At 34.1% G+C, this 13,802-nt stretch overlaps 1 protein-coding gene across 3 annotated transcripts in view; it reads right to left on the minus strand.

The window, feature by feature from the left end:
- The window catches only part of CPLANE1 (ciliogenesis and planar polarity effector complex subunit 1), a 97,993-nt gene that overhangs the window by 59,247 nt on the left and 24,944 nt on the right, over positions 1-13,802 (minus strand). For all 3 annotated transcript variants that reach the window (XM_033110753.1, XM_033110752.1, XM_033110751.1), the window contains exons 16-24: positions 12,352-12,525; positions 10,611-10,839; positions 9,306-9,445; positions 6,716-6,933; positions 4,318-4,482; positions 2,447-2,585; positions 1,171-1,280; positions 861-1,019; positions 634-742 (exon numbers count right to left, since the gene is read on the minus strand). In XM_033110753.1, coding sequence (XP_032966644.1) covers positions 634-742; positions 861-1,019; positions 1,171-1,280; positions 2,447-2,585; positions 4,318-4,482; positions 6,716-6,933; positions 9,306-9,445; positions 10,611-10,839; positions 12,352-12,525 — 1,443 coding nt within the window. The remainder of the gene's footprint in view (positions 1-633; positions 743-860; positions 1,020-1,170; positions 1,281-2,446; positions 2,586-4,317; positions 4,483-6,715; positions 6,934-9,305; positions 9,446-10,610; positions 10,840-12,351; positions 12,526-13,802) is intronic.

Genomic DNA, 13,802 nt, shown 5'->3' on the forward strand with positions numbered 1-13,802 from the left:
TTAATGCAATAATGTGCAATCATAGGACATAACCAGAAAGACTAAATTATAGTTCTTAAAAAGAGGGTAATTTAAATTCTTTAAAAATTTCTGTAACTTTGTCAATGTACTTAATGCCACTGAACTATACACTTAAAAATGGCAACTTTTATGTATTTTTTACCACAATAAAAAAAAATTTCCACGAGGTCATCTTGAATGTATAGGATAAAATTAGAAGCTTAAAGAAAGGGAGAGGAAGGACACTAGTTTTCAATACAGTATCTACATTATGCAAAGCACTGTATCCTCCTTTTACATATTTTATCTTATTTAATCCCCTTTCAATACACATGCATAAAGCAGATATTAATATAGTCATTTTACAAATAAAGGAATGAGGCTCAGAGAGACTGAGAAACTTGCCTACGGTGATAGTTACTAACTGACAGAGCCACGACATGAAGCCAACTTTGGTTCCAAAGCAACCGAACTGGTGCTTCTATAATGGGGAAGTGCTTTTGCCTTTTCAGACTTCTATCTCCAAGGAAAGGAGACATGCATAAAAACATAAGCACTGGAAAATAAATGCTATCAAGACAAAATGAGAATCTTCAGCAATTTATCAGATTTCTAAGAAATGACAAAGAATACCTTTCACCACATAGTGTCTGATTCTCTGTTGAAGAGAGTGATATTTTTCTCTTAAAGGAACCCTTATGTCCTCAGGATTAGGAAATGCTTTCACAAAAATTTCTGCTACCTTCAGAAAAATTAAAAAATGAATATTATGAGCAACATCATTCTTAATTAAAACAAAATAAAAATCCTTCAAAGTCTCTGATTATGATTTAGTTTATTTCCACCTACATTCACATTACCTTTCTGATTGGTGGCAGTTCTCCAATTAGGCTCAAAATTAGATCCTGAATAAGTTCTTCAATATTAAAAAACCGAGAGAAGGGTAGCATTCTATAAGCCCATTCCACGGCACTGAGACAGTGCTCAACCATACAGGAATCAAACTCCACTTCGAGGTTCTAAATAGATATTGAAAAAATTCATTTCTCTTTAGATGGACAGACCAGAATGAGTTCAACAGAAAATTTTGCTACAAACAGTAAAATCTATCAAGCAATAATTTCATGAGTAATGCTTGTTCATTTTTCTTATTCTTTTGCAGGTAAATACCTTCTTTCCCTCCACATCTTCTCTTGCTTTCTGATATTGCCTGCAACAATAGGATAACTTATCACGGATATGCAGCATCCAACACAAAGCACAAAGTTCTCTGAAGCAACCTAAATTAGAAATACAAATAAGAAAGAAGATTGTATGAGTACGTACATTAATATTATAATAACTTCACTACTGCTGCTTATTTTTTTCAAAATAAATCTCTTTATTTTTTTGGTTAAAAAAGAAACATATGCTCATTGTCAACAACTTACATAAAAGTCATGGAGAGCCTTCCAGAATTTTCATGCATATTATTCTAGAATATTTTATGAATGTCATTTGCATGAAAATATTGAAAACATTTTTTAAGAGTAAATATCTTACTCTATTTACTAGTAGTTTACTTGCTTTAAACTTCACAATATACCGTAAATCTTTTTTTTTTTTTTTGCCCCTGCTCCCCAGTTTTTAAGCCATTATTTCTCAGACTAGTTGTAGGGCGCAGCACCCTGGCCCATGCTGGTATGATGATCCTTGCGCTCCACCCACTGAGGCAGTCTCGGTTGCTGATCGTCGGTCGGCGGACACCCGCCGCTCACGGTAGCACACATCAGCCCAAGGTAGTACATGTCAGCTCATGGCAGCCCAGCTCCAGGGAGAGCCATTGTTCACAGGCCTAGCTGGCCCATGTGGGAATCAAACCGGAGGCCTTCGGTGTTAGGAGCACAGTGCTCCAACTGCCTGAGCCACCGGGCAGCCCTGTAAATCTTTTTAAGACAATACATAGTTCTACTTAATACTATATAGTTAATTTATTTGGAAAGCCACTTATAGATAGGCATTTAAGTTTAAAATTTTTCTTTACTTAAACATAATTTTCAATATCAAACCATTTTTGTTATTTGAAGCAACACTAGTCCACAAAAATATATAAAAGCATATTATGCTGTTTTGCAACTAGCTTTTCCTCTTCACCTCATGTATCTTGGATATCTCTCCATGGTGGTAACATATGTATGTATGTATATGTATGTGTATGTGTGTGTGTGTGTGTGTGTGTGTGTGTGTATGTATGTGTGTGTATATGTGTATGTATGTATGTATATATATGTATGTATGTATATGTATACATATATATACACACACACACACACACATATATATATATATGTCTTTTCATTGCCAGTATAGTGTTCTGTTATATGGAAACTTTCCCAATCAAATGTAAAATATATTGTTATTAATATCTAGGCCTAATTTCTAAGCAAGCAGTTAATTTTGGACAAACCTATTGCTTTAATGGAAACTTCATCAAGCTTGTGATCGCCAGTTGCTCCAGGTCGAAAGAATGCTACACCTCCTTTACAGTAATTAAGCAACGATTGAGGGAAAGGACTCAATGAAGGAAGGGACCCTTTCATTCGAATCTGAAAAGAAAGAATGATAGAAAATGTAAATTAGCAGTCACATAAATCAATTTTTTAAGGAAACTATAAAGCAACAAATAAGGCAGGTAAGAAAAACCATAAAGAATGGAGAACACAGCATGGTCCCTTTACTATGTAAGAAAATACCCCTGAAATCAGCCGTATTACCTGCTGGCTAGGCTGTGGAACATTCTGTTTCTAAAAGATGCCTCATTCCCTGGATCATGGCCCTCTTCAAAGCCAGCAGGGTGAGTTGTGTCCTCACTCTTCTAATCTCCTCTTCTGCCTTATTTCTCGACCCTTCCTTTTCTACTGCATGTCACTGACCAATTCTTCTGCCTCTCTTTTAAGGACTTTTGTGATAACATTTGACCCACCAAGATAAACCAGGATAATCTCCCTATTTTAAGGTCACCTGATTAGTAATCTTAATTTCATTTGTAAAGAACCTTCTGGTCAAATTAAAGCAGTATCTAGATGTGTTTGAATAACCAGGCTAGAAGAATCCTGTGAGCATCTTTAGAATTCTGCCCACTACTTGCACCATGCTTTAATCTCTCATAATTTATTACTAGTAAAAATGTTTTACAAGGAGGAATGTCTTTAGCTGTGTTGCTAATTTTAAGGGAATCCACACAGTCTTTACACGCCAGCAGAGTTACTTAAAACTGGATTAAGTGATATTATTGTCAGAGGTTGGTAAGATCAACCTTTCATGCAAATATAATTTACAACTTCAAGTAAACAGTTTTCTACAATAAACAATTTTTAAAATAAAGTTTCCTATAACAAACATTCAGGCTCAATAGATCCTGAAACTATTGAAACAAGCCTTTCTATAATACAGAAAACTCTGCCCTCCTTAAGTAAAACTATTTAAAATAACCTTGGATGACAAGATCTAGAACAAATATAATTTTAACTTATATTTTCATGGTAGCTGTATGTAAATCTCACAAATGTTTCTTTTAAAAAGGATGATTTTCAAAAACAACTTGATAAAAAAAACACAAAACTTAAAGTCCCTCTAACGGGTCTTACTTTAAAAAGTTGTAGATTCTTGTTTTAAATGTAATTTAATCAAGGGCCAAATTAAAGATATTTGAGGTTAATATTTATTTCCACATTTCACAGAGAGACAGACAACAGGCCTACAAAGGACTTGCAGCTGGATAAGGGACATCTGAGCATATCAGGTAAAAATACAGCTACAGTTCAGCTGAAGTCAGTGTAGAGATGACAGCCCAAAAATCAAAATGAAATGCACACCTCAGAAGACAGCAAGGGAAGACTGACTGGTGGAGATGACTGAGAGGAAAGACATAGCCAAGAACTAAATCTAACTTCCCATGGTTTGACCTCACATAAGCCCTCGCAGAGCATATATAACACCTCCAGAAGTGGGGAAAAACCCTGACCTGAATTTAAATCTTCAATTATTTTGAAGGGAAAAAAGTAACTGAAATGACTTGGAATTAACTGACTAGCTCACACTTTTTATTGCCAGACAGGATGAGACTAACACAGAGCCCCAGTTCAAAGTCCTTATCTTTCAGCAGAAAAGAACTTGGTATTTATGACATAAGCATAAAATATAAATATAAAAAACATGATATTTATGGATTTATAGGGAAGGAATCTTTGAGAAAATGTCACAATTATAAGTATTAGTAGATATCAGTACATTTAAATTACTTAGCATAGCATTTAAATGACTGAGACATCTCCATACCTTCTGCATGACTTTTCTGGCCCATCTCAACTGCAAGATGTACCACTGTGCTACAGGAAAAGAACACCGCGCTGCCCGGAAGAGCAGGAGAACACGCTGAAGGATTCCAGACAGCTTTTGGCGATTATCTTTTTCAGCTTTTAAAAGAAGATCACCACCATCTTCCTGAAGAAAATAAATCAATTTTAATAGCTAGTAATACAAAAATTTTAAATGTTAAAGTGCAAATAAAGATAGTGCTTCTCAAACTAGAATGTTCCTGGAGATTTATAAGGAAAAATTTCAGGCATGGCCTTAGAGATTTCAACTATAGCTATTTCTAGTGTCAAGCAAACATTTCTCTCCTCTCTGACAATGTAAAGGACCAAATTGACCCTAATCCCAAATCTTCGCCTACGACAGCTAAAGGCCACCACTCCTGACTCCATCGGTGGAATGCTGCAGAGAGAGCTCCTTTCAAGGAGGATGCCTTTTTCCTTCCTTTCCCTGGAAAAATCCTACTCGTATTTCAATGTCACCTCCCCTGTGAAGTACTCCGACTTTGCCATGATGGCACTTTGCTCAGACTTCCATTACAGCTTTCACTAATTTACTCTGCACTGATTTATGTATCTGTTTCTCACTACATTGAGAACTACCCAAGAGCAAAGGCTTCGAGATACGCCTTTGTATTATCATAGTGCATAGAATAAAATCCAACATGTAGTAGCATCCAATAAATGTTTGTTAAAAAAACACTATTCAAGTCAGTAGCTAAAGATTAATTTCCCAGAAAATGAGATAATTATGTTGTAAACATTTGCTTCCCCAATGTCCTCCTACCATTGCCACTTTTTAATTACTCTCTGTTTTTACTGAGTATCTGCCCCTCCCCTACAGCAGCCTACCTGACCCAGGGAGAACTGATCCCACATCCCCAGCTTCCAGGGAAGCTGCTAATTGATTGCCAAGCAGCACCTACCTTGCATGATCCCTAGCCAAGGTAACCGATTCAAGGATAGGCAAGTGACCTAAGTCAGTCTCAGAAGAGTGTCTCTCAGTACTGCTTCGAATGCTGGGAGAGAAATACTTTTACTCTTTTTCTTTCTCCCTTCCCTTCTCCCTCTGGACATGGACAAGGTGTCCTTAGAAGCTGCTGGCAGCCATTCTGCTCCCACAAAGGGAGCCAGCCTTCCGCCAAAGCTGATATCTTCAAAAGCAAACTAGAGATAAAGAGCCCATGTCTTTGGTAACATAACTGAGTCCTACCTCTGGGATCCTCAATTATGCCAGCCAGTTTTGACCAAGTTTTCTACTATGTGCTTCCAACCCAACGGGTTCTAATTGATACAGAGTGACATTTAAGAAAGATCCTACCATTGAGGATTTTAATGAAAAATAATAAAATGAAGCACTACTAAGGATAGTAACCACTCAAACTAATATCAGCACAACATCCAAAAATACCTTGAGTGCAATTTCTAATTTCTAACCCAATATATTGAAGACGAAGATGTGAGAGGAAAGAGAAATTACTGAGAAATACCACAGACTATTTATTCCTTACATTTTTAATATATTATATTTGAACTATCAAGAAATGAAATGTTTTTAACCTATTGAAATATTAAATATAACAAATGAGAATACAGCTCTAAAAAAAAAAAAACAAGAGAAAAAACGAGAAAGATAGAAGTTGCTAATACTCAAACACTAAGTAGAAAAGAAAATACCAGAATCACTTCAAAATATTAATCAAATGTTAAAATAATTTAAATGTAAATAATTTACATTAACACTTTAAATCTTAAAAACAGCTAATTACAATGTTATGATTTTCAATAAGAGCAGAAGGAAAATTCCTAAGAGGAATACAGCTATGCTATTTATAAGAAAACTGAATAGTGCAGGAGATAAAAATGATCTCTCAAAACAACAACAAAAAAAGCAAATTATTTGCCTCTTTCAAAAGAGACAAAGTCAATGAGGTGAATAAACACTGAAATAATGTATGGCTTCTAAATTCTGACATTCGTTATTTTGTTATCCTAAACAAAAGTCTAGTTTTTAAAATCTGGATATAGAGAAATATCTCTAATTTTGTTTTATTATTGCAATAATTTTAACATTTGTTGAATGCTTACTATGTGTCGGAGGCCCTAAGGTAAAAGCTTTTCATCCTCACAATAATGCTATTGGAAGCACTATCATCATCTGCATTTTACAGATAAGGAAACTTAAACAGCAGTTAAGTACATTATCCAAGATTCCACAATTAATAAACAGCAAAGCTGGGATCCGGAAGTTTGTCTTCAGAGCTTGCATTTTAGCTTGAAGATTATTATCAGGTTGATTATTTAAAAATTGGGCAAAATCAAGTCAACTTTAAATTAACTAAAAGATTAAGTGCTAAGCTTACTTCACTAAGAATAGCTGGTTGTGGACAATATAATGGAGGAGCTGGAAGATACAGGCCGACCGGCACTAAGCCCCACAGTCTCTTACTGAAGTCCTTGGCAGAGGTCATCAGAAGCTGAAAGGTCTCTGAGAGAATATCTGCATCGGCCATCACTGCTGCTTTCAGTACTTCTTGCACTGAACCGAACAGCAGATTTGCATCTTCCTCTTCAATGGGATCTACCAAATACAAAATTAGATAAAATAGCTAAAATTTATATTATACTTCTTGTGCTACTTTGTAGGATGAAATCTTGTATCTGAAAAGCTGATCATCAAAAATGAACATATTGGCTGACATGAAAAGCATCCAAACTTCTAGAGGGAAATTTAATAACTATTCTGTTACTTTAAGATTAAAGGTAATCAGAGCACAAGACTTTCCCCAGAATTATACAAGATACTGTAATAAGAACTATATAAAAAATATTCTTGGAATACAGTCATGAGTCAAAAATAATGAAAAAATATTAATAGGAGAAAAATGTCAAGAAAGACACCAAAATAACATAAAACATCATATGAAGGTAGTAAAATAATTTTTTTCTTTTTCTTAATAGTCAATCACAGTACTTTTATAATAAAATAAAAATGACTTATAATATGAACCTTAAAAAAGAAAAATACAGAAAAATGGTCATACAGTATGACTTCAATTATGTAAATATTGACGTGTCCCAAGAAGCATAATGCAAAGGGATGCAGGTGGCAGAACTGGAGACTTAGGAACTTCTATATTAGGAAGTCATATTCCACTCCTCCTCTCAAGAGGTAGCCACTATCCAGAATTTGGTGTGAATATACTGGAACTCCTATTAGACATGTGTTGTGTCTTCCTATTTTATACTCTATAAGGTTTAACTTCTCTTTCATATTTTCCATCTCTTTTCTCTACTCCTATTTTGTATATATGCATTTTTATCTCTCTCTTTCACACAATATATTTATAGTATGTATATACATATATGGAGAGAGAGTTTAAATTCATCTTCAGTTCATTAACCATCTGCTGAGTTTTTCATTTTTAAATTGGGTCACTGAGGTATCATTTACATACACTAAAGTCATCCTTTTTAAGTATAATGAGTTGTGACTAATCTATACTGCCCTGTAAGAACATTCCCATCACCCCAAAAAAGTTCTCTTTTACCCCTTTGTTGTCAATTCTTCCCTTACTCCCAGGCAACCACTGACCTGTTTCCTGTCCCTATAGTGTTGCTTTTAATAAAATGTCATATAAATGGAATAATACAGTACGTAGTCTTTGTTTCTGACTTTCATTCAGCATACTGGTTCTGCAATTCACCCATGTTGTTGCATGTTATCAGCAGTTTGTTCCTCTTTATATTTATTATTCCATTGTACAGATATATTCCAATATGTTTATCCATTCACAAGTTGTGGGCATCTGGGCAGTTTCAAGTTTTTGGCTATCATGAAAAAGCTGCTAAGAAAAGTCATATACATATCCTCGGCTGGACATGTTTTATTTTCCTTGGGTAAATGCCTAGGGGTGGAATCCATTGAGTTTTTATTTCCTTTTTGTTTGTGACTCATGGAAATTTCCCTTAATTTCTTTGAAGCTTAGCCTTTAAGTGTGTATTTTTATATTTTATATAGAACGCATTTTATCTATTTTGGGAGATCATCTAAAACAACATATTGCCAGACCTAGAAGTTCAGACTTGGAATTTTTCAGTCCTTTTTTTCAAAACCAACTTTCATGTAGTTACATTATCTTTTCATTTACTAACATTTACTACAGAAAAAAAAAAAAGAGAGAATGTGACAGAAAAGCATCAAAGAAAAGTTTTCAGTCATAATTCTGAGTTCTTTCCAGAAAGAGAAGTTATAATTAGTAAGTTTTAGGAATCTAGAGTTAGAAGTCTCACTCCCTAATGGAGAATAGCACTAATGAAAACAAAGGGTCCCACAGTAGTCCTGGTTTTATCATTATATACACAACTTTAAATAATTGAGTTCATTACTTTTGTCTAAATTCCTCCATCTATAAAACAGACAAATTTTATAGGCACCTGGGTAAAATCTATGTAATATTTATATTATATTTAATTTTGTAATACTACTTTGAATTTTTCAAGTTAAAAACAAAACCAACTCTATGATTTATGCACTAGGTGAGAGTTGAACTAAATACTTCTAACCACCCTTCTGTGTCTGAGATTCTATGATTATATGACTACAAAAGAAAATAATCCAAATGCAGCAAAATACAACTAGTATAAAGCTATGTATGGAAAACTGGAATATGATTCAGTAATTGACCACTGTGTTTGAGCTGGCATCAGTTTTGGATGCTCCCATGATTAAAAATAAATAGCATATTTTTATATTTGATAATCTTATTTCAAAGTGTTAGCATATTTGTGGGTGTTTATAAGCTTTTTAAATTTTATTTTTTTATTTATTAAATTTATTGGCAATGACATTAGTTAGCAAAATTATATAGGTTTCAAGTATACATTTCTATAATACATCATTTATATATTATTAACCTGATATATGTATTAGACCATATGTAGGTAACACACCTGTAAATTGCTTGTATTTTGAGCCCATTTCATTTTTTGCTTCCAAAGATGCGGGCTGACCTAAAAAACATTGGAGTTTTTCCTGGAAAATCTGTGCTGGAGTCATAGTTAATGGTAGATTCTGACCCTTTTTCTTGAACCTGAAAACACATCAAATTAAGGGAAATGAATCCAAATTTTAAAAAGAATCATGAAATTTTAAGAAACAGTGAAATTCACTTTCTTTATTTCTTTCCTAAATATAGGATGAATAATCAAGGAAATACTGCATTAAGGAGAGTTTTAAGGCTCTCCACGATTATGGTCCTAAAATATCTCCCCATCCTTATTTCCTACATCCGAGTATATACTCTGTCCAAACTGAACCATACTTGTTTTGCCATATGCCTTTGCTTGTGTTTGGAATGTTCTCTCTCCCTAGAGCTACTCAGTTTGTCAAGATCCTGTCTTCCCTTTAATGCCCGTCTCAAATGACATTACTACATAAAGTATTTCCTGTCCTTCCCTCACTTGGTATTATTGCTCTCCCCACTGTACCACTGGCACTTTTCTTACCATGCTATGTAAATTACAATGTTTTGTCTTATTTTCTCTATTAAACTATAAATGCCTTAAGCATAGAAACTATGTACCATTTAAGTTTATATCCACTAATATACTTGGCATAGACAGAGCTTGGTAACGAGAGGTTACTTAATAAATAAAAATATGCTGAATTATTGAATTGAAGCATATAAAAGGCATAGCAATACCATAATATCCAAAAATTAAAATACAGAGATAAGTTTGATTAGCTTAAAATTCAAGTTCTATTTGGGATGGACAATGGACTCTCCCTTATTAAAGTAACTTGAATAAGCAACTTCAAAATATGATGACATAACTTACTTTTTTAAAACACATATTGCTAAGATTTTCACTCATTTATTCAAAATAAGCCCTTTGAGGGCATTACTAACAAATAAATGTTCTAAATAAATGTTTTAATACAAATAAGTACGCCGTTGAGCTGTCCAATACAGAACCCACTAGTTATACGTAGCTATTTAAATTTAAATTAATTAAAATTAAATTGAAAATTCAGTTCCTTGGTCTTACCAGCCACATTTCAAGTGCTCAATAGCTATGCATGGATAGTAGCTATCACATTGGACAGTTCATATAGAATATTTCCATCACGGAAGAAAGTTCTACTAGACAATGCTGAACTAAATATTCCACAAAATGTGTGAATGAAGAGAAATAAACATTTCAGATGACAGTATTACACTATTTCTTAACTTCAGATTGCCCGAGAATACATACCTCGTGAAATTGCTATCTAGTTTACAGAACAGTTGGAAGGCCACACCAATTGAAACAGATGTCTTCCAGTCTCCAAGTTTATGTGCCAACCACACAGCTTCTGGAACCAGGCCACCAATAAATAGTAATTCAAGGGCATATTCAACTGTCCACACATTAGAAAGATTCTGATCTCTAACAACACTGGCCACCTTAGAGTGTTGCAGAGGAATAAATCGTAAGGATTGCCCTGTGAGTAAATTAAAGAAAATGGATATGACAATTACATACATCAGAACTCACACCTCCTTACATGAGTACATATATCTCTTCAATCAGTATTTTCAACACAAAACCACCAACAAGGAAGATACTAACAAAATGGGCTAAAATAATACTTAACATATATCCTAGAATCGTTTCTTTTCAATACTAAAGAATGTGCCTCATTAGTGGATCATGAAGCAAATGCTAACATTCTTAAAAAAATGAAACAGCACAGAGTAGACATAGAAACAGAAGAGACAGTAACAGAGTGCATTAAGCAAAATAAAGGTAAATACAGTTTAGTGAAACTTTTGTGTCAACTATAAACACACTTACACACTTAAATGTATTGGGTCACAGTACAGAGTTTATTATTGTGGTTGCCCTGAAATACATGCCTATTTATCCTACGAGATTATGACATCTGGGGAACAGAGACTGCATTTTACCAGATTCTGCATTCCTCATAGTGTCATGCAATAAAAAAGTAATTTGAGGTAATACTCAAGCACATTAAGTGTTCAATATACTAGTGTTTATAAGAAAGTAGAAAAGTGTGCTGATCAGTAATCCTGACTAACCGACAAGATCTTAGTCTAACCTGGGATTAAATCCAAAGGGTAATATCCTTCTCCGTAGCCTTCTATATACCTTTCCTTTATTAAAGTAACTTGAATAAGCAACTTGAAAATATGATGACATAACTGTTACTTTTTTAAAACACATATTGCTAAGATTTTCACTCATTCATTCAAAACAAAATTGGTAAATGATATATGTGGGTTTCTGCTAGTTGAAATTAGTTTCTCATGTGTCCTACATGGGCTCTGCCCACACCAACCACCATCATTTTATTAGCTCGGACAAACACATTGGATAGAAACAAAAAATTTATTCAATCACTTGAATGTTTGATTCTGCATGGGCAGAGAGGAGATTGACTAAAATTTTCTTACTTTTTTAATTCACCGAGCAAAGCACTGTACTATTAAAAGAACTCGAATGATTTAATTTTCTGAAAAATTTGTATACATGTTTATCTCCGTGAGAGCAGGGCAGTTACTCAGCACATATCAGGTACATTTTTGACCCCATTAATGAAATGATTAAACAGAACAAAGTAAATGATCCAAATAAAATTATAAAAGTTTTACCAATAAAATTAAACTCAATAAAAGAAAATCAGTATACTAAAAATTTGTTAAATTTCCATATTTTTACATAAATGCAGGTGGCAGCCCTTTTACTTTAAAAATGAAAATTTTATAAATGCCAATTTGTCCAAAATTTGTGATTAAAAATCCATATTCAATAAAAACAAATCCAAGCAAATACCTTTCTCAGATTTTATTCATTCACAAGTAGTCACTGAGCATTCCCTGTGTGTCAGACAGCAAGCTATAACAGTATTATTTCCATAAAATAATAATCACTGTACAATGTGACTTTAAACACACTGTGCAAAACAAGGTGAGGGAATTATTTACTATATTACCTGTTTTAATATGAAGGGGAGGAAGGACATTCACATTGTGAGGTGGCAAAATGCAAAGGAGCTGATTGGTGAAATAGGCGGCCATGAACCGAGCCATGGACTGGATAACCCTCATGGCCGCCTCAGGATGGATATTTCCAGTCATTCCAGACACACACTGAGACGTCCCAGGATCTAAGGGGTACAGCACGTGACCAAAGGAGATTCTGATTCAACTATCAAAAAAGTAGTAATTTTTAAGAGCCCAACATTATACAAGAAAATCATAATTAAAATTTTGTTCTGGGATGAGCACCCACGGCCTGTACAAGCTAATTTATAACAGGTATCTATATTTCTTGAAGACAATAGAACAAAAATAGTTAGCTCATAAGTATGAGCACATACACTTAGGAACTGCTTATGGTTTTAAGTTACTAGTTTTATTTAAAAACATGAGGGATCTATACAAAACAAACCACCAGCCATGGTGGACCGGCAAGCTTGGCATTTCATTGTTTATTTTCCCTTCTTCCTTCCCTTTCCAATTTTTTTTCTTTGATGAAGGACACAAAGCTTACTACAAAGATAATCTGGAAAGCATCAGAACAGTGATTTTCAATGCTTTTTTCTGTACCATCAGACCTTGGAATTATGATATATTCCCATTAGTAAGAATGGCTCACTATTATGATTCTTTTGGGAGGTAGGAACAAAAGGAATGTGTGCGGTGGAGGGAGAAGGTAGGGGACAGTATGCAGTAACTTACATCTGGATTCCTGAGGTCATTCTGATATAAACTAACAGGAGCAAACATGTATTATCCCTATTTGAGAACCAAAACTCAAAATATAAACTGGCATTCAGAAATTTGAAATAGTTAAAAACTATTAAATATATATAAATACTAAGTTAACATTACTTTTTTTGAAATTTTATGGCCCCAACAATAGCAAAACATCTTTCTTTCCCAGAAGTCACTTGGTACATATTCACCAGAGTATTAATTCTATATGTGTATGGACCATTTCTATCTTGTCACAATATACCCTAGTACCTACCACGCCACCTCTCATATAGCAGGCATTCAAAAGTACGTTAAAAATTCATATATATATATATATATATATATATATATATATATATATAAAGGGGATCTTGAGAAAATTTTATTAGCTTGCAAGCAGTATTTTTCATGTGGTCACTAAAAGTTTTAAAAAAGCCATATTATTTCTTCCCATTAAAGTTAAAAATATATGGGTAAGAATTTTTTCTCTTGGTAAAACTTACAGTAGGAAGTATACAAAGGCAAGATTTCCAGGAATGTTAATCATGAAAAACTCAGAATTTAATCGGGAGCAACTTGATTCTAAAAGATACTGTCGGGACTGGCCTGGTGGCTCAGACAGTTGGAGCTCCATGCTCCTAACTCCAAAGGCTGTCGGTTCGATTCCCACATGGGCCAGTGGGCT

The sequence above is a fragment of the Rhinolophus ferrumequinum genome, chromosome 7 (assembly GCF_004115265.2).
Source record: "Rhinolophus ferrumequinum isolate MPI-CBG mRhiFer1 chromosome 7, mRhiFer1_v1.p, whole genome shotgun sequence".
Classification (NCBI taxonomy): domain Eukaryota; kingdom Metazoa; phylum Chordata; class Mammalia; order Chiroptera; family Rhinolophidae; genus Rhinolophus; species Rhinolophus ferrumequinum.